Source organism: Vigna umbellata, chromosome 2, assembly GCF_029865625.1.
Source record: "Vigna umbellata cultivar VRB3 chromosome 2, Vumbellata_1.0, whole genome shotgun sequence".
NCBI classification, from domain to species: Eukaryota; Viridiplantae; Streptophyta; class Magnoliopsida; order Fabales; family Fabaceae; genus Vigna; species Vigna umbellata.
The window spans coordinates 24,720,809-24,744,295 of record NC_142166.1 but is presented as its reverse complement, the minus strand read 5'-3'; the positions used below and the strand labels follow the sequence as shown (position 1 = coordinate 24,744,295).

Here is a 23,487-nt window from a genome sequence, read left to right as displayed (position 1 = left end):
TTGGAGTGGGCAAAGGCTAGGAAAATGAGGGAATGATGATGAAGGTTGGGGGAATGGTCGTTCTTTTTCTTAGCACTGAGGCGTGGTGTCCGTGATGTTATCGGGGTGGCTACGGGTTAGAGGAGCGGAGGAGTGGAGAGCTATAGAGCATGTGCCAGTATCCCTGTGAGGGAGGATGATGCTCCCCTACCCCCGAGGAACCGTTTCTTCCTCTTCTTTCTTTCCCAAAAATCTTGGAAATATTCCCCCTAACCAACTCGTCTCCCTTAACCACCTGGTCTCCCCCTTTCTCCTTCCAAAAAATCTTCGAAAAATCCCCTTAACCACCTGGTCTCCCTCCTTCAGACACGTCCCACATACCCATTTCCCACGTTTTGATTTTTTTTAATTTAATTAATTTTTTTTATTTTTTTTGTTTCAATTTTACTTTATTTATTTTCATTATTTTTATTTTTTAATTTTTAATTTTTTTTTTACTATTTTGATTAATTGACATTATTAAAACAAAATAAAAATAAGAAATAAAATAGAAAAAATTAAAAGCAAAAAAAATCTAAATATATAAAAAATAGAATAAAATAAAAGCCAATAAAAACACATTCTTTCAACCCGGACAAAATTGGGTGTTGACAATTGTATTTTATCTTTTTATCTTTTTAGATTAGATTTTATTTTATTTTATTAGATTTTATCTTTTTATCTTTTTAGGGTAGATTTTATTTTATTCTTATTCTATCTTTTAGGTTAGGTTAGATTTTATTTTATTTTATCTTTTAGATTAGATTTTATTTTTTAGATTAGGTTTTATTCTATTTTATTTGATTCTATCTTCTAAATCTCTTATCTTCTTATATCTTTTCAATCTTTATTTTCTTCGATATCTTTTTGTGCTAACAAATCTTTTCTAGGGTTTTGTTTTCTTGTGCATGCAGGAGGCAATTCGAACTAGAAGTAAGAAAACAACAGAACCACTACTTGAAGGGCTAGACGAGAGTAGAAGGAGGAGAAGAATCAGAACGTCCAGAGAACTTTTCCCTTCTCCTGAAACTCTCCTACAATCATCACCACAAGGTTCTGTTCATAGCACAGGGAGTATGGAGAACAATAATAATGCTAGAAGAACTCTTGCAGATTACACTAATCTTGCTGGACCTCAGCACTTCAATAGCATAGCTCGACCTAGAGTCAATGCAGCCAACATGGAGGTCAAACCAGCATTAATTCAACTGGTAAAGAGTAATCAATTTAATGGGTTATCACATGAAAGCCCATATGAGCACCTTACAACATTTAATGAGATTTGTAACACGGTCAAGATTAATGGGGTGCCAGACGAAGCTATCAAACTTAGCTTGTTTCCTTTCTCATTGGGAGGCAATGCTAAGCTTTGGTTGAACTCTTTTCCAGAAGAAAGTTTCACGGAGTGGGAAGCAGTGGTTGCAAAGTTTTTGAATAAATACTTCCCACAATCTAAAGTGACTAAGGGAAAGCAAGAGATATCTTCATTCAAGCAGGGCATGGAAGAATCACTTGGACATGCATGGGATAGGTATAAAAGCTTGTTACGTAAAACTCCCACGCATGGCTTTGAAGATCAAGAAGTAGTCCTAACTTTCCTTGGAGGGCTTGGTTCACAAACCAAGATGATGCTAGATGCCTCAGCTGGAGGCAATATCAAATGGAAGACTCCAGAGGAAGCAACTGAAATCATTGAAAATATGGCTACAAGTGATAATGAGCTGCACAATGAAAGAGGAGCTCCTATGCCACAGAAAGGGGTTCTACAATTACAAACGCATGATGCTCTGCTAGCACAGAATAAAATTCTAACTCAACAGCTAGAGACTCTGACAAAAACTTTGGCTCAATTACCTAAAGAGTTGAAGTCTGCTGCCCAGATACAAACCCAGTTGTGCGAACTATGTGGAGGTGATCACATAAATGGCCAGTGTGCTTTTCCAGTGGAGGCCGTGGAGGATGTTAACTTCATGGCTAATCAGTTTCCATACCGTCAAGGGAATTATAATCAGGGTTGGAAACCACATCCAAGCATTGGCCAAGGACAAACTGGGCAGGCTAATCAGTATAATAAGCAGCAGCAGCAACCAACCTTGTGGCAACAATTATCTATGCTTAATGACAGATCAACAAGGTTGGAAGAAACTCTTCAGCAATTCATCCAGAAAACTGAATCTTCTCAAAAGAGCACTGAAGCTGCTATAAAGAATTTGGAGATTCAGATGGGTCAGATCACCAAGCAATTGGAAGAAAGACCCAACAGAAACTTTGGGGCTAATACTGAGGTTAACCCCAGAGAAGAGTGCAAAGTGGTCAAGAGTGTAAATGAAGAGATCATTGAGTTGGAAGAAGAAGAAACAGAAGAAAGAAGAGAAATAGAGAGTGAAAATAATTTTCCTTTTCCAATAAATCAAGAGAAACAAATGGATTTCACAGAATTATTTAATATGTTGGATAATGAAGCACCTTGGGAGCAGATTCTACAGAAACTCACAGTTTACACAAAATCTGATGAGAACATCTCTACAAAGAAAAGACGTAGAGATGAGGAAGCAAAGAAGTGTATAGCTGTTAAAAAAGAGCCATTCCCTCCTAAAGCATCTGATCCAGGCAGCTTTTCTATCCCTTGTACTATAGGGAAGAAAAAGGTAAAGAAAGCTCTCCTTGATTTAGGTTCAAGTGTTAACTTGATGCCTTATTCTTTACTGGAGCAAATTGGCAAGGTTAAAATGAAACCTGCAAAGGTTAGAATAGTAATGGCCGATGGATCTTCAAAGGAGTCAAGTGGAATTGTAGAGGACATTATAGTTTGTGTTGGCAAACTTCAGTTCTTGGCAGACTTTGTGGTGATGAAGATGGAGACCGAGAAGATACCTATCATACTTGGAAGACCGTTTATGAAAACGGCCAGGGCTATTATAGATGTAAATGAAGGTATAGTGGTGCTCCAGGACAGAGAGGAGAGAGTGGTGGTAGATGTCTTCAAAGAGGAGACGCAAGCAAAGGAGGAAGAAGCTAGTTATAAAGCTGCATTTCGAGATGCACCCATGACTAGCCGTAAAGAAGAAAATCTTGAGGTTTCAGGTAACCATTGTTTGTTGTTTCAGGTACCCAAGGAAGAAGATATTGGAAGAGGAGAAGCAAGTCCTAGAGACTGGAAGAAAAGAGGACCCCAACTTGGCACACATGTGAGACTAAAGAACAAGTTGTGGGTTGTGAAGGGCTTTAAAGAGAAGGAGATGATAGAGATAGAGTCTCCTTATTCTAGAAGAACCAAAACAGTCCAAAGGAAGCAGTTGAGAAGTTGGTGGAAAGACATCATTAACTATACAGAAGATGGAACTTGAACTTTACTGGGTCAAGCTAATGACGTTAAAAGAGCGCTTGCTGGGAGGCAACCCAGTGGATTTAAAAACTTTTGATTTGGTTTTGTAACTTTTAAATTGTGGATATTATTCTGTAATTATTTTTTTTTTTTTTCTTTTTTTTGTTGGATCCAGCATCTACTGAAGGATGCTAGGTGGTTAAGCATCTACTGAAGGATGCTAGGTTTGTAACACCTGCTGATGGGTGTTGGTAAGAAAATTTTGCATCTACTGATGGGTGCTGGTGGAATTTGGGTCAGGCTCGTGACGTTAAACAAGCGCTACCTGGGAGGCAACCCAGTTGATTGATTGTTTTTGTTAGGGTTTGCATAAGCATTTTTAACATTGAATTGCAGGGAACCTATGAGGGACATGTAGGGAAGGCACGTAGGTCAAGAAAAGAAGGAGAGGAGCACATCACGAAAGTGCCGCTGAGCGGTATTTTACCGCTGAGCGGTACTCTCGCAGACTGGGCTTTAGTTCCCCTTAGCGGGACCCGAGCCCATTAGGGTATTTTTATACCCCAAGCTGCGTTTTAGGGTTTATTTCCAGACTTCTCTCTGCACAAACACTTCCACACACCTTCTCCTAGGTTTTCCACATCTTTTCACTCTTCCCTCTTAAGAAAATCTCTCTTCTATTCACTTTTTCACTAGTGTGCCATCAAAGTTTGGGGTTGGAAGAGAGCATTCTAGTTTGGAAGCATTCTCATATCATCTAGCATCTCCACCCAAGTAAGTAAAATGCATTTTGTTCATTCTAGGGTTCTTGAAATTGACTGTGATTGTCAAAGTATGAATATTTAGGGGTTTTGATTTCTATGCATGATTTGATGATATATTTGATGTTTGAACCGATTAAACTGCTTGATTATGAACTGGAAAACTGAAAATTGCATTTGGGTGGAGTTAGGACGGTTTAAAAACGAGATTTGCAAAAATCTGCAGATCACCGCTGAGCGGCATTTACCGCTGAGCGGCACTCTGCCAGATTTGCTTTTTCTGGTTTGTTGCGTGTTTGAATGTGGCACTGGTGGCGCTGAGGGGAAATTCAGGCCCTCAGCGGTGGTTTAGCTTCAAAAGGAGTTTTGTTTTGTGTTTACTAATGATTAACATCGTGTTCTGTGGTTTTGGATTTATGTTTGAATGCAGGAATGGCATCCTCTTCAGGAAAGAGATTGAAAACCATGGCAACCAAGAGAAAGGAAAAGGAACCAGAGCAGCCCCATAATGGCAGGTTCCTCTCTAGGAAACATGAGAAGCACTTTAGGGTGGTTCAGGACAGGAGACTTTTAATGGAGAGAAAGGTTAGAATGATACCTAACTTTGCTCCTCAATTTGGGGAGCAAGTGTTAGGGAATGATTGGGGGAAGCTAGCCACTTATCCATCACCTGCCAACATAGCTGTGGTGAAAGAATTCTACACCAATGCAAAGAAGATTGGTGATTATCCAGCTGAGAATTATTTGGGCTATGTTAGAGGCCATGCTATCAGGTATGATCCTGACTCCATCAATAACTTTCTGGATACTGTGTGGGCTGGTGAGCAATGCCAGTTTGCTCTTAGCATGGAGGAAGGTGCTGACTTTGAGGATGTTGAGAGAGTATTGTGCATACCTGGAGGACACTTCCAAAGGAATAGATCTGGCTCAGTGGTTAATATTAGGAGGACAGATTTGACTCCTCTTGCAAAGTATTGGATGGCATTTTCTCATGCCAACATTCAGCCATGTTCACATGTGTCAGATATTACTCTCAGCAGGGCACTCTTCATCTACTGTGCTATCAGAAACTTGAATGTTAATATTGGGCAGGTGATAGCTGATGAGATTAGTGTGTGTGCTAACACCTCAAACAACAAAGCACCACTGGGACATCCTTCTTTGATCACTCACCTTTGCAAGCTAGCTGGGGTGGACACTTCTGTTCCACCATTTGAGAGGCCAAGAAAAGCTATAGATGAGGCCTATTACAGACAGTACTGTGGAGGTGAGGAGGCAGCCCAGCCAGTGCCACCACGCCAGGCTCGTAGAGAGAGAAGGCCAGCACAGAGCAGGACTTCTGCTGATACTCATGAGGCAGAACCATTCCAGATGAGGGACATGTATATGTCTCTTATAGGTGCTCAGTTGCAGTCCATCCACAGAGGGCAGGTGGCCACGACTGAGATGATAGTGGGGATGTATGATACCCCTCCAGCACACAGGTGGACTATGGATGAATTCCATAATGTGGTAGCTTGGCCAGAAGAACCATGGCATGGAGGAGCTGAAGCAGCTGAAGCTTCAGCCCGAGACATGGATGAAGATGAAGCTGAGGAGGAGGATGCGTTTGATGATGATGATGATGAGGAAGAAGAGGAAGATACAGAGGACAGCTCAGACTGATGAGGAGCTGAGATAGCATTTACTGATGAATGCTATCATATGATTATGCTTTTGTGGTTTAAGTTTTCTGAACTTATTTGTTTTTGTTTTTAGATTAGGGTTTGATGTACTCTATTTGAAACCTGGTTTCTTGTGATGGTTTGCTATTAACTGTGATTGTGTGATAAGTAATGCTGAATGATGCTTATGATTAATTGATGTTGAGATGATGTGCACATTAAAATGCTTATATAGGTGATTCACAAGCTTTGTGAACAAATGTGTAATATCATGATTGTGATTGTGAAATTAAGCAGGATGTGCATGTCAAATGTGAATGAGCTTATATGTGAGGTTTTGAGCTCCAGAGTTGTTATTGTTGAATGCTATTACTTTGAAAGCATGAATGACTTTGCCCAGGTTTTCTATGATTGAATCAATTGCTTGTTTTGCATCATATGATCAAAGGCCGTGTTTTTGAAACCCTTTTTATTGCCCAAATTCATAAAGTTAGCCTTCTAAAAGAGAACACGTTGTGTTCTATCCTTTGAACCCTTAGCCTTAAATATACACTGAACACCCTTGATTGAAAATCTTTACCTTGAGTTAAGTAGAAGATCTTGTGTGGTATTGTTAAATGTTCAAGTTTGGGGTTATTGGGGAAACATAAAAAAGGAAAAAGCATTGAGCTAACAGCTAAAAAGTAAGAATATGCAAAGAAAAGAAAAGAAAAAGAAGCAAAGCTCAATGCAAATGCAAAAGCAAAGGCAAAAGAAAGTTGGGAATGAATAAGAAGATTGTGTTGTTATGATTCTCTTAACTCAAGGATTTTGTGATCCAGAAAAACCAATTTTCTTGTTAGCCCAGCCACATTATAAGCCATTGAAAAGTCCTTGTGATGATGCATGCTTGTGAATGTATTTGATTGTGGTTAAATGAAAGGCAAAGTTGATTCATGTGACATTGTGATAGTGGAGTGAATGAGTGAAACACTTTACCTCTTATACACTTGTGTGTTGAGTGAAACACTTTACCTAGTGAGGAAATATTCCATAAGCACATGAACATTCATGCTTAATTGATTGATCATTCATGAAAAATAGCATTTGTTGGAATTTAAATGACTTTGTGAACACTAAAGCATGTGCACATCTTGATTGAACTCTTGGTCTTAAGTTTGAGTGAAGTTATTACTTATCTTGAAAAGAGGATTTTGAATGAGTGAACCATCATATGAATTGGTTGAAGATGGAGTTACATTTTATTTGCTTGAGGACAAGCAAAGTTCTAAGTTTGGGGTTGTGATAACAGTTGAAAAACTGTTATTTTCATGCTTAAAGTTGATACTAAAAGCAACCTTTAGACTTAGAAACTAGCTTGAAATCATGCCTTTTGTTTATATTTTCAGAAATAAGAGAGCTGGACAGGTTTATGCTTGATTTAAGTGTTCTTGTGCAGGTTTTGAGGTGAATTTGGTGAAAGAAGTGAAGAATAAGAGAGAGGACATTCGAAAAGACAAGAAAGAGTGCAAAAAGGAGAAGTCGAAGGCACCGCTCAGCGGCAAACTACCGCTGAGCGGCACTCAAGAGGTGACGTTGGAACCGCTGAGGGGCAAAATGGCCGCTGAGGGGAAGAAAGAAGACGCGCAATCACCGCTGAGCGGTAAATACCGCTGAGCGGCACTTTTTGGGCTTGGACTTTTGTAATCTTTTGTAACTCTAGATTAGTATATAAGGGCTTGCACGTCCTATAGTTAGGATCTTTGGCAGAAACGAGGCAAACACTCTCTCTTTCACCCCTTTGAAGGAGGATCTTGGATGCTCAGGCTACCTCTTCACCTTTATTGGGTTTATTCTTTCATACTTTCATTGTAATTCATCTAGGTTCACCATGAATATGGTGAACTAAACCTTGTATGTTTGTTGGGGAGTCAAAGTAATCTCTTGAAGCTCTCATATATGGATTTGTTGAGTACATCTTTGAATTAAGACATATGCTTTCTTTCATCATTAGTTAGGGTTTTTCCTCTTTGCTCAATGCTTGCATTGTTTAACTCATTCTAATGCATGATTATTGGTTTTGTTGATACGGACACGTACGGGGAAATCTAGATCCGGGGAATTTCTCCCAATATTATACTGACAATATTATATTGGTTGCCTTTAAGCTCCTGCACTCATGAACTAATCATTAGGAATGCTAGGAATTGTATGAACTATATGATTAGGGAGAAGCCATCTAGAATGGTACATTAGAGAGTGGCATTAACAATGATGATTTGAATGTTGAATTCCTAAAATATATGAGAGTGGATGAGATGAAATTGACCCCCAACAACATATTCATTCATATATTTCCTTGAAAGTGTTTATCTTTTGTCTTTGTCATTGATCAATTCATGCATACATATTTAATTTTCGTCTTTGCATATTAAACTTCAATTATTGTGTTCTTAAGTTTTAGCTAATCAACAAATCACATAACTAAACTAGGCCGTGAGTCCTTTGGGAGAACGATACTTGGTCTTACCAAGTTTATTACTTGAAACGATTCGGTCATACTTGCCGATTGTGAAACAAGTTTGTGACATCATATTTTGGTGCTTACAAATTTGTCCATCAGTCCTATAAGCCCAAAGAGCATCATCCAGCTTTAGTGACCAATCATTTCTTGATGAAGTCACTGTTTTTTCCAGGATCCTTTTTATTTCTCTGTTAGATACCTCAGCTTGTCCATTGGTTTGTGGATGATAAGGTGCAGCTACCTTATGTTTCACTCCATAATGTTTGAGTACTTTATCTAGCTGATAATTGCAAAAATGAGATCCTCCATCACTAATCAACACTCTTGGAGTGCCAAAACGTGAAAATATCTGCTTCTTCAAAAATTTAATTACTGTGCTAGCATCATTTTTAGGACAAGCTAATGCTTCCACCCATTTACTCACATAATCCACTGCTACCAAAATATATTCATTGTTGAAAGATGGAGGAAAAGGTCCCACAAAGTCAATACCCCAACAATCAAAAACCTCAACCTCTAAAATGCCTTGTAATGGCATCTCATGACGTTTAGTGATCGTCCCTGCTCTTTGACACTTATCACAATTTCTAGCATGATTATGAGCATCTTTAAATAAAGTTGGTCAATAAAACCCTGATTGAAGAACTTTTGTTGCTGTTCTTTCTCCATTAAAATGTCCTCCATAAGGTGAATCATGACAATGCCAAAGAATTCCTTCTGCTTCTTCATTTGTCACACATCTCCTCAGAAGATTATCTGCTCCAATCTTGAACAAATAAGGATCATCCCAGACAAACTGCTTGGCATCATGCAAAAATTTCTTTCTTTGTTGCCAAGTTAAATCTTCTGGCATAACCCTTGCAGCTTTGAAATTAGCCATATCAGCAAACCATGGCCTCTGCTGAATATACATGAGTGCTTCATCTGAAAAAGATTCCCAGATCTCTGATTCCTTGCTAGTGACCTCCTTGTTGACTAGCTGTGATAAATGATCAGCAATCAAGTTCTCACTTCATTTCTTATCACGGATCTCCACATCAAATTCTTGCAAGAGTAGTACCCATCTAATCAGTCGTCGCTTAGAATCTGGCTTTGTCAACAAATATTTGATAGCTGCATGATCTGTATAGATAATCACCTTAGACCCAATAAGATAAGGTCTAAATTTTTCTAGAGCATACACTATAGCTAGAAATTCTTTCTCTGTGGTTGCATAATTCAACTGAGCATCATTCAGAACTTTGCTGGCGTAATAAATTGGATGAAAAATTTGTTCTTTTCGCTGGCCAAGAACAACTCCTATTGCATAATCACTTGCATCACACATTAATTCAAAATTTCTATTCCAATCTGGGGCTACAATTATTGGAGCTAAAACTAATTTGCTCTTTAATATGTCAAAAGCTTTCAAACATTCTTCATTCATCACAAAAGGAGCGTCCTTCATCAAAAGATTACTCAATGGTTTAGCAATTTTTGAGAAGTCTTTAATGAATCTTCTATAGAACCCAGCATGACCGAGAAAACTCCTAATCCCCCTTACATTTGTTGGTGGAGGCAGTTTCTCAATGACTTCTACTTTAGCTTTATCTACCTCAATTCCTTTAGCAGAAATTTTATGTCCCAGCACAATTCCTTCAGTTACCATGAAATGACATTTCTCCCAATTAAGAACAAGATTTGTCTGAACACATCTTTTAAGAACAGTGTTCAAATTAGCCAAACACCTTTGGAAAGAATTTCCAAAAACTGAAAAATCATCCATGAATACTTCAATGCATTTTTCTAAGAGATCTGCAAAAATTGCCTACATACACCTTTGAAATGTAGCTGGAGCATTACATAATCCAAATGGCATCTTTCTATAAGCAAAGATACCAAAAGGACAGGTAAAGGCCGTCTTCTCTTGGTCTTTTGGATCTACCACAATTTGATTGTATCCAGAATATCCATCTAGAAAACAATAGAAAGCTTGACCTGATAATCTTTCTAACATTTGGTCCATGAAAGGAAGAGGAAAATGATCCTTCCTAGTGGCTTTATTTAGCTTCCTGTAATCAATGCACATACGCTATCCAGTAAACCAAATTCAAATACATGAGAGTTTAGAGGTTACATCTTCTCCAACAACAAAAAAGCTTTAGTTCTCCATTATCATGGAGAAACTAGATGTACAATGGAATGGAAGAGATAGAAAAACCCTAGAAATTGAAGAGGAGAGCTTCCACATCCCCAAATATGCCTCCAAGGGGTGAAAAGTGTGTTCCTGTGCTCAAGCCATAGAGAGATACAATCCCTAGGACGTCCAAGTCCTTAAATAGAACATAAAAATAACAGAAAACGGGTCCAAGCCCACTTTGCTGTCCCTCAACGCCCCACTAAGGGCGCCCAAGCGGTGTGCTGGACAAACTGGGGCTTAGGCGCCCTGGGTACAAAGTTGGGGCTCAGGCGCCCTGCACTACACAAACTGGCACTCAGCCCTCCTCAGGGGCGCTCAGCCCTGGTGGTAGTATTCAAAAACTCACTTTTTTTACTGTTTTGCTTACTTTTATGGTTGATTCAGTTCTATACAACTCTATATATTATTGGAGATTCTTCCAGGAACATTATTAGCTACAAAATAAAGGGAATTTAGTGATGAAATCATAAAGTATAACCTCTACTCACTTATTCGCAAAACTAAAGCAAAAACATGAGTTCAAGCAAGTTTCTAAGTCAAAAAAGGTGCGTTTAATATAAAAATAGAATAAAAATAACAGTATTTTCAACCGTTATCATAACCCCAAACTTGAAACTTTGCTTGTCCTCAAGCAAAATGTAACTTGGCTTAAACAAAACAATCATACTACAACGGTCTAGCACACCAAAAAGCATTTTCCTCTAAGACAAGTAAATCACTCATGTCTACTCATCATAGAAAGATTAGTCAAGATATAATGATGCTTTATCCAATCAAGCTTAAAATATGGTGCTCACATAATCAAGACATACACAACAGATGCAAACCTTATGAATAATCAATATCCAGGCAAGAATGTTATGATACAATGCATGGAACAATTCCTCACCAAAGACAGTATTTCACTCAAGCACTCAAAAGTGTTTCACTCAAACTCAAAGGTATATAGTGAGGTGACATTCTAAGCAGGATGTTATGTGTGGAATGTGAATGAGCTTATATGTGAGGTTTTGAGCTCCAGAGTTGTTATTGTTGAATACTATTACTGTGAAAGCATGAATGACTTTGCCCAGGTTTTTTATGATTGAATTACTTGATTGTTTGCATCATATGATCAAGGCCATTTGTTGGTAACCCTTTTATTAGCCAAATTCATAAATTTAGCCCACTAAAAGAGAGCATTATGTGTTCTATCATTTGAACCCGTAGCCTTGAACATAATTTGAAAACCCCTTGTGAAAAGCTTTACCTTGAGTTAAGTAGAAAATATTTTGTGGTATTGACAAATGTCCAAGTTTGGGGTTGCTGGGAAGTTATGAAAGGGAAATTGAAAGCATTGAGCTAAGAGCTAAGAACTAAGTATGTGAAAAGAAAAAGAAAAAGAGAAAGAAAAGAGAAGAAAAAGCAAAGCTCAATGCAAAGGAAAGTTGGGAATAAGTAAGAATGATTGTGTTTATATGATTCTCTTAACTCAAGGGTTTTGTGATCTAGAAAAACCAATTTTCTTGTTAGCCCAGCCACATTATAAGCCATTGAAAAGTCCTTGTGATGATGCATGCTTGTGAATGTATTTGATTGTGGTTAAATGAAAGGCAAAGTCAATTCATGTGACATTTTGATAGTAGTGTGAATGAGTGATTACCTCTTATACACTTGTGTTTGAGTGAAACACTTTACCTAGTGAGGAAAGATTTCATGAGCACATGAACATCCATGCTTAGTTGGTTGATCATTCATGAAAAATAGCATTTGTTGGATATTAAGTGACTTTGTGAACACTAAAGCATGTGCATGTCTTGATTGAAGTCTTTGTCATGAGCTTAATTGAAGTACTTACTTATCTTGAAAAGAGGATTTGTGAATGGAGTGAACCATTGTATTGATTGGTAGAAGATTGAGTTACATCTTGTTTGCTTGAGGACAAGCAAAGTTCTAAGTTTGGGGTTGTGATAACAGTTGAAAAACTGTTATTTTCATGCTTAAAATTGAAACTAAAAGCAACCTTTAACACTCAGAAACTAGTTTGAACTCATATTTTTGCTTTAGTTTTGTGAATAAGAGAGTTGAAAGTGAATTTAATGGTTTTGTGCAAGATTCCCTTGATTTTGTAGGCTAATTGAATGATTTGAAAGAAGAATTGAAGTACCGAATGATTGGAGTGCTGAAAAGTCAACCAGAAACCAGAAAAGTCAACCAGTCAACCAGAAAAGTCAACCAGTCAACCAGAATACGGAAAAAGTCAACCAGACGAGTTTTTGGCCATTTTTCTGCGATTTTATGATCTGTTTGGGCTTGGACCCATTTTCTATTATTTTTATGTCCTATTTAAAGACCTAGATGTCTTAGGGTTTGTATCTTTGGCTGGGAGGAAGCAGAAACACACTTTTCACCCCTTGGGGGTAGATTGGGAGATGGTGACGGCTCTCCTCTTCTCTTTCTCGGGTTTTTCTATCTCTTTCATTCTTTCATTATTGTTCATCTAGTTTCACCATGAATATGGTGAACTAAACTTTGTATTGTTGTTGGGGAATCAATGTAGTCTTGTGAAACTCTCATATATGGAATTTGTTTTAACATCTTATTTTAAGACTTATGCTTTCTTTCATCATTAGTTAGGGTTTTTCCTGTTTGCTTAAAGCTTGCATTGTTTAACTCATTCATTGCCATGATTATTGATTTTGTCGATATGGGAACGTATGGGGAAATCTAGATCCGAGGAATTTCTCCCAATAGCATATTGGTTGTCGTTAAGCTTCTGCACTTCAGAATTAATTATTAGGGATGCTAGGAATTGTATGAACTCGTAATTAAGGATAGGCCTTCTTGCAAGGTGATTTAGAGAGTGGCATTAGCAATAGATGAAAAGAATGATGAATTCCTAAAAGTATATGAGAGTGGATAAGATGAAATTGATAACCCCAACAACATACTCATCCATCTAATTCGTTCAAGTGTTTGTGTTCATCTTGTCCATTGATCAAAACTCATGCATACATGTTTACTTATTGTCTTTTGCATTTAAACCTACAATCAATTGTTTACAAGTCTCAAATAATCAACAAATCATATAACTAACTAGGCCGTGAGTCCTTTGGGAGAACGATACTTGGGCTTACCGAGTTTTATTACTTGATACGATTCGGTCATACTTGCCGATTGTTAAACAAGTTTGTGGCGCCGTTTTTCGGTGTTCATAAATTTGTCATCACACATCCTGCTTAGCATCATAATCACAATCACAACATCATGCATCTGTTCACATAGCTTGTGAACAACCACATGTATATCAGCATATGGTGTACAATCTCATCATCAATCAATATCCAAGCATCATCAAGTAATACTGATCATGCACAAGTAAATGTCAAACCATCACAGCAGATAAAGGTTTTCAAACCGAGTACATCACAACCTATTTGATGGACAAATTTATGAACACCAAAATATGATGTCACAAACTTGTTTTTCAAGTTTTTGGCGCCGTTGCCGGGGACTCTGGTTTAACTGGTTAATTTGTGTGATTATTGATTATCTTTGACTTATTTTTTTTTTATTTTTAATTTAAATTTCGAATTTTTTTATTTTATTTTATTTTTCTGTTTATATTTTTCAGTTTGTATTTTATTTGATTTTATTTGATTTTATTTTTCTGTTTTCTGTTTTTCTGTTTTCTGTTTTTATTTTCTGAATCTTATATCTTCTCTTATATCTTTTTGTGCTAACCAAATCTTTTCTAGGGTTTTGTGTTCTTGTGTATGCAGGAGGCAATTCGAACTAGGAGCAAGAAAACAACAGAACCTCTGCTTGAAGGATTAGAAGACAGTAGACGGAGGAGAAGAATCAGAACATCTAGAGAACTTTTCCCTCCTCCGGAAACTCTGTTACAACCATCACCACAAGGTTCTGTTCATAGCACAGAAAATAAGGAGAACAATAATATCAGAAGAACTCTTGCTGATTACACCAATATAGCTGGTGATAGAGGCTACTCCAGGATATGCAGAAGAAGATCCAAATCTCAGAGAAGTGGCAGCGGATTGAAAGAATGTAGTGGAATTTCTGGATGCACGGTAGGTGTTTGTTAATATGCTGGAGGTGTTTGAGTGGTTGTGTTTGGTAGAATTCTAGCTCAGCAAGCTTTCCAAAGGGGAAAGAAGCTAGAGGAGGTGCTAGATAACAAAGCACAGAGGTGAACTTGAGAGTAATAGCTGGAAATTGGCAGCATTTCTTTACTTCAATTCAAGTTACCTTTACAAGTGATGAAGCTCTCTATTTATAGAAGAAGGAGAGCTTCTAAAACATATTGTGCAAGTTATTTAAATGTGCACATGCTGTAAAACAGATATAGGAAGCTTGGGCAGCAAGCTATAAGTGCCAACTCAGCAAAGCAATTGAAGAAGATTGAGTTGTTGTCTTTGGTGTTGAACGTAATGCAAAGCCATGGGCACCAACCATCCATTTGTGCTTCTTTTGCTTTACTTACGTGGCAGCCCTTTTAAGTTGCATAGACATGGTTCCTCCCTTTTATTAATATTCTACAAAAGCAATGTAAAAGTATTTAGCAAAGAGAAAGAGAACTTAGTAAGTGATACTCCATAAGAGTAAGGTATTGAGTGCTCCCTCTTCCTCTTGGATTCTCTTGGACATGGCTCTTGTTAAAGGTCCTATGTGAAGCTTAGATGGTCCTCCATCAGTCCCTCCCTCTTGAAAAAGATCTGTCCTCAGATCTTGGGAATCCTGTTGGGCATCTCCTGTGAAAGGAATTAAATCACAAATGTTAAAAGTAGGACTGACGCCATAACTTTCAGGAAGGTCTAATTGATATGCATTATCATTTATTTTCTTGACCACTTTAAAGGGACCATCACCTCTTGGGCTTAATTTGGATTTACGTTGAGAAGGAAATCTTTCCTTTCTCAAGTGAAGCCAAACTAAGTCTCCCTCTTTAAAGATTACTTGTTTTCTCCCTTTGTTGTTGTAGTCAGAATATTTTTGAGTTTGTTTTTCAATATGGGTTTTAACCTTTTCATGTAACTTTTTGATAAACTCCGCTTTAGAAATACCTTCTTTATGAAGAAAAGAAGATGAATCTGGAAGAGGAAGTAAATCAAGCGGTGTGATAGGGTTAAAACCATAAACAACCTCAAAAGGAGAAAGTTTAGTAGTCTTATGAACTACTCTATTATAAGCAAACTCTATATGAGGTAGATGATCATCCCAATTTTTAATATTGCCTTTTAACATTATCCTTAATAGAATTGATAGAGATCTATTTACTACTTCTGTTTGCCCATCAGTTTGTGGGTGACATGTAGTAGAAAATAGTAGTTTAGTTCCTAGCTTGGCCCAAAGTGTTTTCCAAAAGTAGCTAAGGAACTTAACATCTCTATCAGAAACTATAGTTTTGGGTAAACCATGTAATTTGACTACTTCTTTGAAGAAAAGTTTTGCTATATAGCTAGCATCATCTACTTTGTGGCAAGGTATGAAATGAGCCATTTTACTAAATCTATCAACCACCACAAAGATTGAATCAAACCCCTTTTGAGTTCTTGGGAGACCTAGGACAAAATCCATACTAATGTCCTCCCAAGGGGTGCTAGCTATTGGAAGAGGAAGATAGAGTCCATGAGGCATGACCTTAGATTTAGCTTGTAAACAAGCTATGCAACTAGAACAATGCTTTTGGACATCTATTCTCATGTGTGGCCAATAAAATTTGCTTTTTAAAGTATGAAGAGTTTTATCAACTCCATGATGGCCCATGAGTCCTCCTCCATGACTTTCCTTGATAAGAAGCTTTCGAATGGATCCTTGGGGTATGCATAATTTTCCTTTATTAAAAAGATACCCCTCAGAAAGATAGAATCCGTCGAATGGCTTCTTAAGACAAGATGCATATGTGGATGCAAATGTAGGATCAGTTTCATAAAGTTGCTTAATGTCATCAAAACCTAGTATTTGTGATCCTAATGTAACTAACAATGCATGACGTCTAGATAGAGCATCTGCAACAACATTAGTACTTCCCTTTTTGTGTTTGATGACATATTGAAACTGCTCGAGATATTCTATCCACTTGGCATGTCTTTTGTTCAGCTTTCCTTGCCCTTTAATATACTTGAGAGATTCATGGTCAGTATTGATAATAAATTCTCTAGACACCAAGTAATGCTCCCAAGTTTGCAATGCTCGAATAAGGGCATATAGTTCTTTGTCATAGGTAGGATAATTCAATGTAGGTCCCCTGAGTTTTTCACTAAAATAAGCTATGGGGTGACCTTCTTGTATAAGGACAGCTCCTATTCCCACCCCAGATGCATCACATTCGACTTGAAAAGCTTTAGAAAAATCAGGTAAATGTAGAATGGGTGCATGTGTTAACTTATGCTTCAATGTCTCAAAGGCTAGACTTTGCTTTTCATCCCACTTGAATGACACATCTTTCTTTAAAAGTTCATTGAGGGGAGCAGCAATAGTAGAGAAATTTTCTACAAATCGTCTATAGAAACCTGCTAGACCTAGAAAACTTCTTACTTCTCCCACTGTTTTCAAGACAGGCCACTCTTGGATAGCATTGATTTTGCTAGGATCAACATGTACACCTTCTTTCCCAACTTTGAATCCCAGAAAAATGACACTTTCTTGACAAAAGGTACATTTGTCAAAGTTGGCAAATAAGTGATGTTGTCTAAGTAAAATCAAAACTTTCCTCACATGGTGAAGATGTTCTTTAAGACCTTTGCTATAGATTAGAATGTCATCAAAGTAGACTACAACAAAGCTGCCGATGTATTCCTGAAGGACATGATTCATTAGTCGCATGAATGTACTAGGAGCATTGGTTAAGCCAAAAGGCATGACTAACCATTCATAGAGGCCAAATTTGGTCTTAAAAGCGGTTTTCCATTCATCTCCGTCTTTGATTCTTATTTGATGATATCCACTTTTAAGATCAATCTTGGTGAACATGTTTGCTCCATGTAACTCATCTAACATATCGTCCAACCGAGGAATAGGGTGCCTATACTTGACTGTAATGTTGTTGATAGCCCTACAATCTGTACACATTCGCCAAGAACCATCTTTCTTTGGGACTAACAACACTGGCACGGCACAAGGGCTAAGACTTTTTTGTATCCACCCTTTTTCCAATAAATCATGGACTTGCCTCTCTATCTCTTTGGTTTCTGTAGGGTTAGTCCTATAAGCTGGTCTATTGGGAAGACTAGCTCCAGGGATCAAATCAATCTGATGTTCAATTCCTCGAAGAGGTGGTAAACCACTTGGAACCTCTTTAGGAAATAAATCATCAAATTCTTTCAAAAGCTTTTGTAACCCTTTGGGAAGAGAATCAAGTGGATGATTTATGGAAACAAGTGCCTCTTTGCAATAGAGAAGAAAGTGAGGTTGTCCAAGAAAAAGATTTTTAGAATGTTTTGTTGGGACAACTACATTGGTTGAGGCACTTTCTACCAAACTCAAATTCTTCTCTTTGGAAACTGTTTTATTTTTGAGCTTTTTCTCACCATCCAACTTTGTCTTAAGTATTATTTGATCCTCTCGCACTTGTGATGGTGTAAGAGGGCTCAAGATAATCTTTTTGCCTTTGTGTTGGATGGTGATCTTGTTGGTGACCCCATCATGCAAAGCTTGTTTGTCAAATTGCCAAGGTCGCCCAAGTAAGATGTGACCTGCTTCCATTGGAACAATATCACAAATGATTTGATCTTCATACTTGCTTATGGAAATGGGTACACTTACTTGTTCTTTAACAACTATTCCTCCATCCTCTTTTATCCATTGAAGTTTGTAAGGGTTAGGATGAGGACTAGGAGTTAAGCCTAGCTTTTCCACCATTCTAGAGCTACAACAATTACAACAAGAACCACTATCCACAATTAGAGAACAAGTTTTATCAAGAACTTTGCAGCGTGTGTGGAATAGGTTTTCTCGTTGAGATTGTTGTAACTCCACATGCTTTGCTTCAAGGAGTCTCCTAACCATAAGAAGATCTCCATCACAAGGTGGAGCTTCATGTTCCTCTTCAGATGAGGACAACTCAGATGCACTGGAGGTTGATACCTCACTATGATTTTCATGCTCAAGGATATAGGTTGACTTTTTGAAGTGACACTCAGTTGAATAGTGTCCTCTAGCCCCACATTTAAAACATCTAGTCTCCCTACCCTTGGATTCTCTAGTTTGCTCTCTTGGAGACCGTTGTTCCTTTCCTTTAGAGTTCTCTTTTTCTTTTCTTAGCTCTCTATCCTTGCTTTTGATCTTATCTTTCTCTCGTTCACGCTCTCTCTCTTTTGATTCTTCATATCTTGGAAAACTACCCTCCCTCTTAAAATCTTTCCTATATGAAGAGGAGGTAGCATAAGGTCTCTTTGTGGAAGCTTTTCTTCTATTTTGTTCTTCCACTCTCACACATAGCTGGACAAAGTCATTGAGATCTAAGTAAGGTAAAAGTTCTACCTTATCTCTAATCTCATAGTTCAATCCACTCTGGAATCTAGCTATGGTGAATCTCTCCTCCTCTTTGATTCCCGCTCTCAACATGAGTAACTCTAATTTTTGCCTATATTCTTCAACACTCATGTTTCTTTGTTGAAGTCTATGGAGCTTGTCCATGACTTCTCTAGCATAATAGGCTGGGACATGTCGCCTGTGTAAGGCTGCTTTCAACTCATTCCAATATTGGATTTTGTAGTCGCCATTCATCCTTTGGTCCCTTATGATGGATGTCCACCAATAAAGGGCTGCACCTTGAAAGGTTAAGGTGGCTAGGGTCACTCTCCTCCTATCATCTATGTTGTAGCATTCAAAAATTTGTTCAACCTTCATCTCCCACTCAAAGTATTCTTCAACATTATCTCTACCATAGAAAGGAGGAAGGTCAAGCTTAGGTTCTACATGATGTTCTCTATGGTTGTGATGTCGCCTAGGAGGGTGTTGATAGTGATCATAAGGTTGGTAAGTATGGTGATCACTATGGTGGGAATGATCATCTTGATCATAATTTTGCCTATGAGAGTGATTTCCCTGTGTGTGCCTGCTTTGATTGATAGTAAGAGTGGCGACTATTTGCCTTAGCTCATTCAACTCAGTCTTGGTTCTATTGAGCTCTTCTCGCAACTCTATGTTCTCTTGATCTTGAGTGACATTACCTTGAACACTAGAGTGACTCATGCTTGTGAAGTAGAGAAATTGTTTTCACAATGATTTGAAAACCTTGCACAAGTATGAATCAAAACTTTTGAAAAGAGAATTTGAGGTGTTTTTGGTGAATGACTTCTATAGAGATTCTAAAGGTGAAGAAACCGAATAGCTCCCAGGAAGGAGAGGTGAGTCACAATGGACAAGCTTAGAAACCTTGTCCTTCCTTAGCCAGAGTGTCTCCTGACGTTTCTTACCCAAGTTTCTAGATAGAAGTCTTTCAAAACCTTTTTGGAATGTAACGATGTTATGCCCCTAATAAACCAAACGAAGGTTTGTCTATATGGTAGCGCACCTAGCTATCACGGACACGTAGAACACAAATATTCAACAAGCAAAAGAAAGAAAGTATGAAATGAATGGAAAAAAAAGAAAAAAAACGGCCCTAAGTGAAAGTGCAAATGACACTGGGAGCCACTTGACACACTTCCACACTAAGATGCGCAACTAGACTATTACAATGTTTAATGGAGTACTGGGAATTGCTTGATAAGCATTTTCCCCAAGTAACTCAAGTTTCAAAAGCAAAGAAGAATATACTACAAAGGTTCCGTGATAGAAAGCCAAATATACAATGAAATGTAGAACTATTTAAACAAAGCCAAGTGTGGCTGCAAAAGCAAAGTAAATGAGCTGAAATGGAACTTTAAAATGGTGTTTTTCTGCTGCAAAGAAGTGTTGGACAGCCAATGTAAATTCCTCTTGAAGTTCCCTTGTAGCAAAGTTAGCAAGACCTCCACTCCTTAAGATGCTACCCCTTTAATAAGGCTTAGCTGGATGTTAAAACTCCACCACCAAATGATATTCCAGCACACCAAAATTCACAAAACCCGTGAGTGATGAAAAGCAAGGTGCATCCAATTTAAATGCAGAAGTAATATGATAGCAGATATGGAAGTCAAGAAAAGGTGATTTCTAAACAGTTTGGGGCTGGAATAAAGGCTAGCACACAAAAGGAACCTAAGATAGGGTCTAGAACAGATTAGAAAAGCAAGAAAAAACTCGAAACAAAGAGCAAATTCAAGTGCAGTGAAAGTGTTTGATGAAAATGCCAAACTGTTTGACAAAATGCCACAAAGAACAGCAGATTTTGGTGTTTTCTGGTTTTGGATTCATGAACACTGGATTGCGGGGGTTATTTGCTTTTTGATGCTTTGAATTCACTTGTATAATGATTCAAAAATGGTTGGAACAGAATCCCCTAGCTTTTGCCAATCCAACTTTCAAATTGAAACTTTTAAAGTATAGAAAACAGCAAAGAAATGCATACTGCACCAAAAATGGGGCTGGAAAATTGGAACAGCAGTGTGCAAAACAAATGGCAGTGTATCAAAGGCTCCAATGATATGTCAAACAAGTTTATCTCATCAATTTTGATGTGTACAAACACTTAGACAACAAAGAATGATACAGCAGCAGCAAATCAGTAGTGCACTTCCCAATTGAGACAAATTTGATGTTTTTAGGAAGTGATTTGGCACAAAGGTGTAAAAATGACCAAATGAACAGTAAAGATGAACTTTGATGCACCAAATATATGTATAGAAACAACCAAACTGTGCCAAAATCTACTGAATCACAATATGACTTGTTGAGTTCCAAATTTCAAGCAAAAATGGGAAGTCAAACTATGATTTTGCAGATTTAATTAAAATGGACCAAGGCAACAGTTAAAACAAGTTTCAAATGGTAAAATACACTTGTTCAAATGGTCACACTGCACTGGAAAACACTGGTTCACCAAATCACTGTGACAGTTGCGCAAAATGTAGAAAAATGCAGTAATATTGGTTCAGAATGTTGAAAACAGTAGATTCAATGATGGCTGGTTCAAACAAATGCACAAGAAAGATCCTAATCCACTAGATCTAGTTGTTGATTACCAACTAGCAGATTAAAAAGTGACCTAAGACATGGCAAAGATGACAGCACGGTGCAAAACTGAAACACAATTCTGTGACAGCAGTAAAATCCAGATTTAATCAACTCAAGCATGCATTTTGCAATTCTGTGATTAAAATGAGTTGTTAGACTTCCAGCACTGCTGAACAACACCAAGGAAACTTGTTCAAAGCTTAAGAACCAACAAATCTGGTCTGAAACAGCTTATAGCCAATGCACCAGATTTGGAAATATTGTGCAGAATTTGGAAAACAGATTATGAAGAACTCAACCACTCATTTTGGAATGCAATGTGTATTACTGATTGTTAACACTTGAAACATATGTGAAAGCAACAAACAAACTTGTTTCAAGCTTTAGAATCCAAAAATCTGGACAAAAACAGATTATAGTAAAGCAAACCAGAAAATGAGTTTTTCTGCAGAATGTGGACTGGAAAACAGTGTACCATGCTTGTGAGCTCAAATGATCAAAGCTGACTTTATGTCATTGCTTTATAGATCAACATATAGCTAGCAAGTGCACTGGATTCACTTAAACAACAAAGAAATAATGCTGGAACAGAAGCAAATACTAGACAGAGTTAAAACTGCAGTAAATTCTGCACATGACTGACAAAAACAGAAAATGATTATTAAGCTAGATTCAAACGAAAATTAAAGAAGTTGCACCGATTAAAATGGAAAACAAACACTAAGGAACAGTGAATGAGGACAAACATCCACTACAATCACGAAATCAAACAATAGAAGTGAGAAAGAAAGAAAAAAAAATTCAGACAGTGGCAAATACTGGAACAGCACATGACAGAAGTGAGAGATGACTGAAAAAGTGACTTATCTCTTGGAGACTTGCGTGGAGAACCTGGCTCTTGATGCCAAATGATAGAGGCTACTCCAGGATATGCAGAAGAAGATCCAAATCTCAGAGAAGTGGCAGCGGATTGAAAGAATGCAGTGGAATTTCTGGATGCACGGTAGGTGTTTGTTAATATGCTGGAGGTGTTTGAGTGGTTGTGTTTGGTAGAATTCTAGCTCAGCAAGCTTTCCAAAGGGGAAAGAAGCTAGAGGAGGTGCTAGATAACAAAGCACAGAGGTGAACTTGAGAGTAATAGCTGGAAATTGGCAGCATTTCTTTACTTCAATTCAAGTTACCTTTACAAGTGATGAAGCTCTCTATTTATAGAAGAAGGAGAGCTTCTAAAACATATTGTGCAAGTTATTTAAATGTGCACATGCTGTAAAACAGATATAGGAAGCTTGGGCAGCAAGCTATAAGTGCCAACTCAGCAAAGCAATTGAAGAAGATTGAGTTGTTGTCTTTGGTGTTGAACGTAATGCAAAGCCATGGGCACCAACCATCCATTTGTGCTTCTTTTGCTTTACTTACGTGGCAGCCCTTTTAAGTTGCATAGACATGGTTCCTCCCTTTTATTAATATTCTACAAAAGCAATGTAAAAGTATTTAGCAAAGAGAAAGAGAACTTAGTAAGTGATACTCCATAAGAGTAAGGTATTGAGTGCTCCCTCTTCCTCTTGGATTCTCTTGGACATGGCTCTTGTTAAAGGTCCTATGTGAAGCTTAGATGGTCCTCCATCAGCTGGACCTCAGCACTTTAACAGCATAGCTAGACCTAGAGTCAATGCAGCCAATATGGAGGTCAAACCAGCACTGATCCAACTAGTGAAGAGCAATCAATTTAATGGGTTATCTCATGAAAGCCCATATGAACACCTTACTACATTTAATGAAATTTGCAACACAGTGAAAATCAATGGGGTGCCAGATGAAGCAATCAAACTTAGTTTGTTTCCTTTCTCATTGGGAGGCAATGCTAAGCTTTGGTTGAATTCTTTTCCAGAAGGAAGTTTCACAGAGTGGGAAGCAGTGGTACAAAGTTTTTGAACAAGTAC

General features: G+C 37.8%; 1 protein-coding gene across 1 annotated transcript; it reads right to left on the bottom strand.

Moving 5' to 3' along the window:
• Positions 1–15,140: 15,140 nt before the first annotated feature.
• On the bottom strand, positions 15,141–19,645 carry LOC148203680 (uncharacterized). Its single transcript, XM_088107711.1, has 4 exons — positions 17,980–19,645; positions 17,398–17,835; positions 16,302–17,313; positions 15,141–15,201 (listed from the first exon to the last, which is right to left on the bottom strand). Exons 1-4 carry the CDS (start codon positions 19,643–19,645, stop codon positions 15,141–15,143), a joined length of 3,177 nt encoding a protein of 1,058 aa, XP_087963837.1.
• Positions 19,646–23,487: the final 3,842 nt, after the last annotated feature.

Coding starts and splice junctions, on each gene's coding strand:
- LOC148203680 (XM_088107711.1), bottom strand. CDS start 19,645: ATGAGTCACTCTAGTGTTCAAGGTAATGTCACTCAAGATCAAGAGAAC. Junction 17,314..17,397: donor CACCAAGATTGATCTTAAAA/GTGGATATCATC, acceptor ATGAATGGTTAG/TCATGCCTTTTGGCTTAACC. Junction 15,202..16,301: donor GGATTCTATCTTTCTGAGGG/GTATCTTTTTAA, acceptor TTCCTTTCACAG/GAGATGCCCAACAGGATTCC.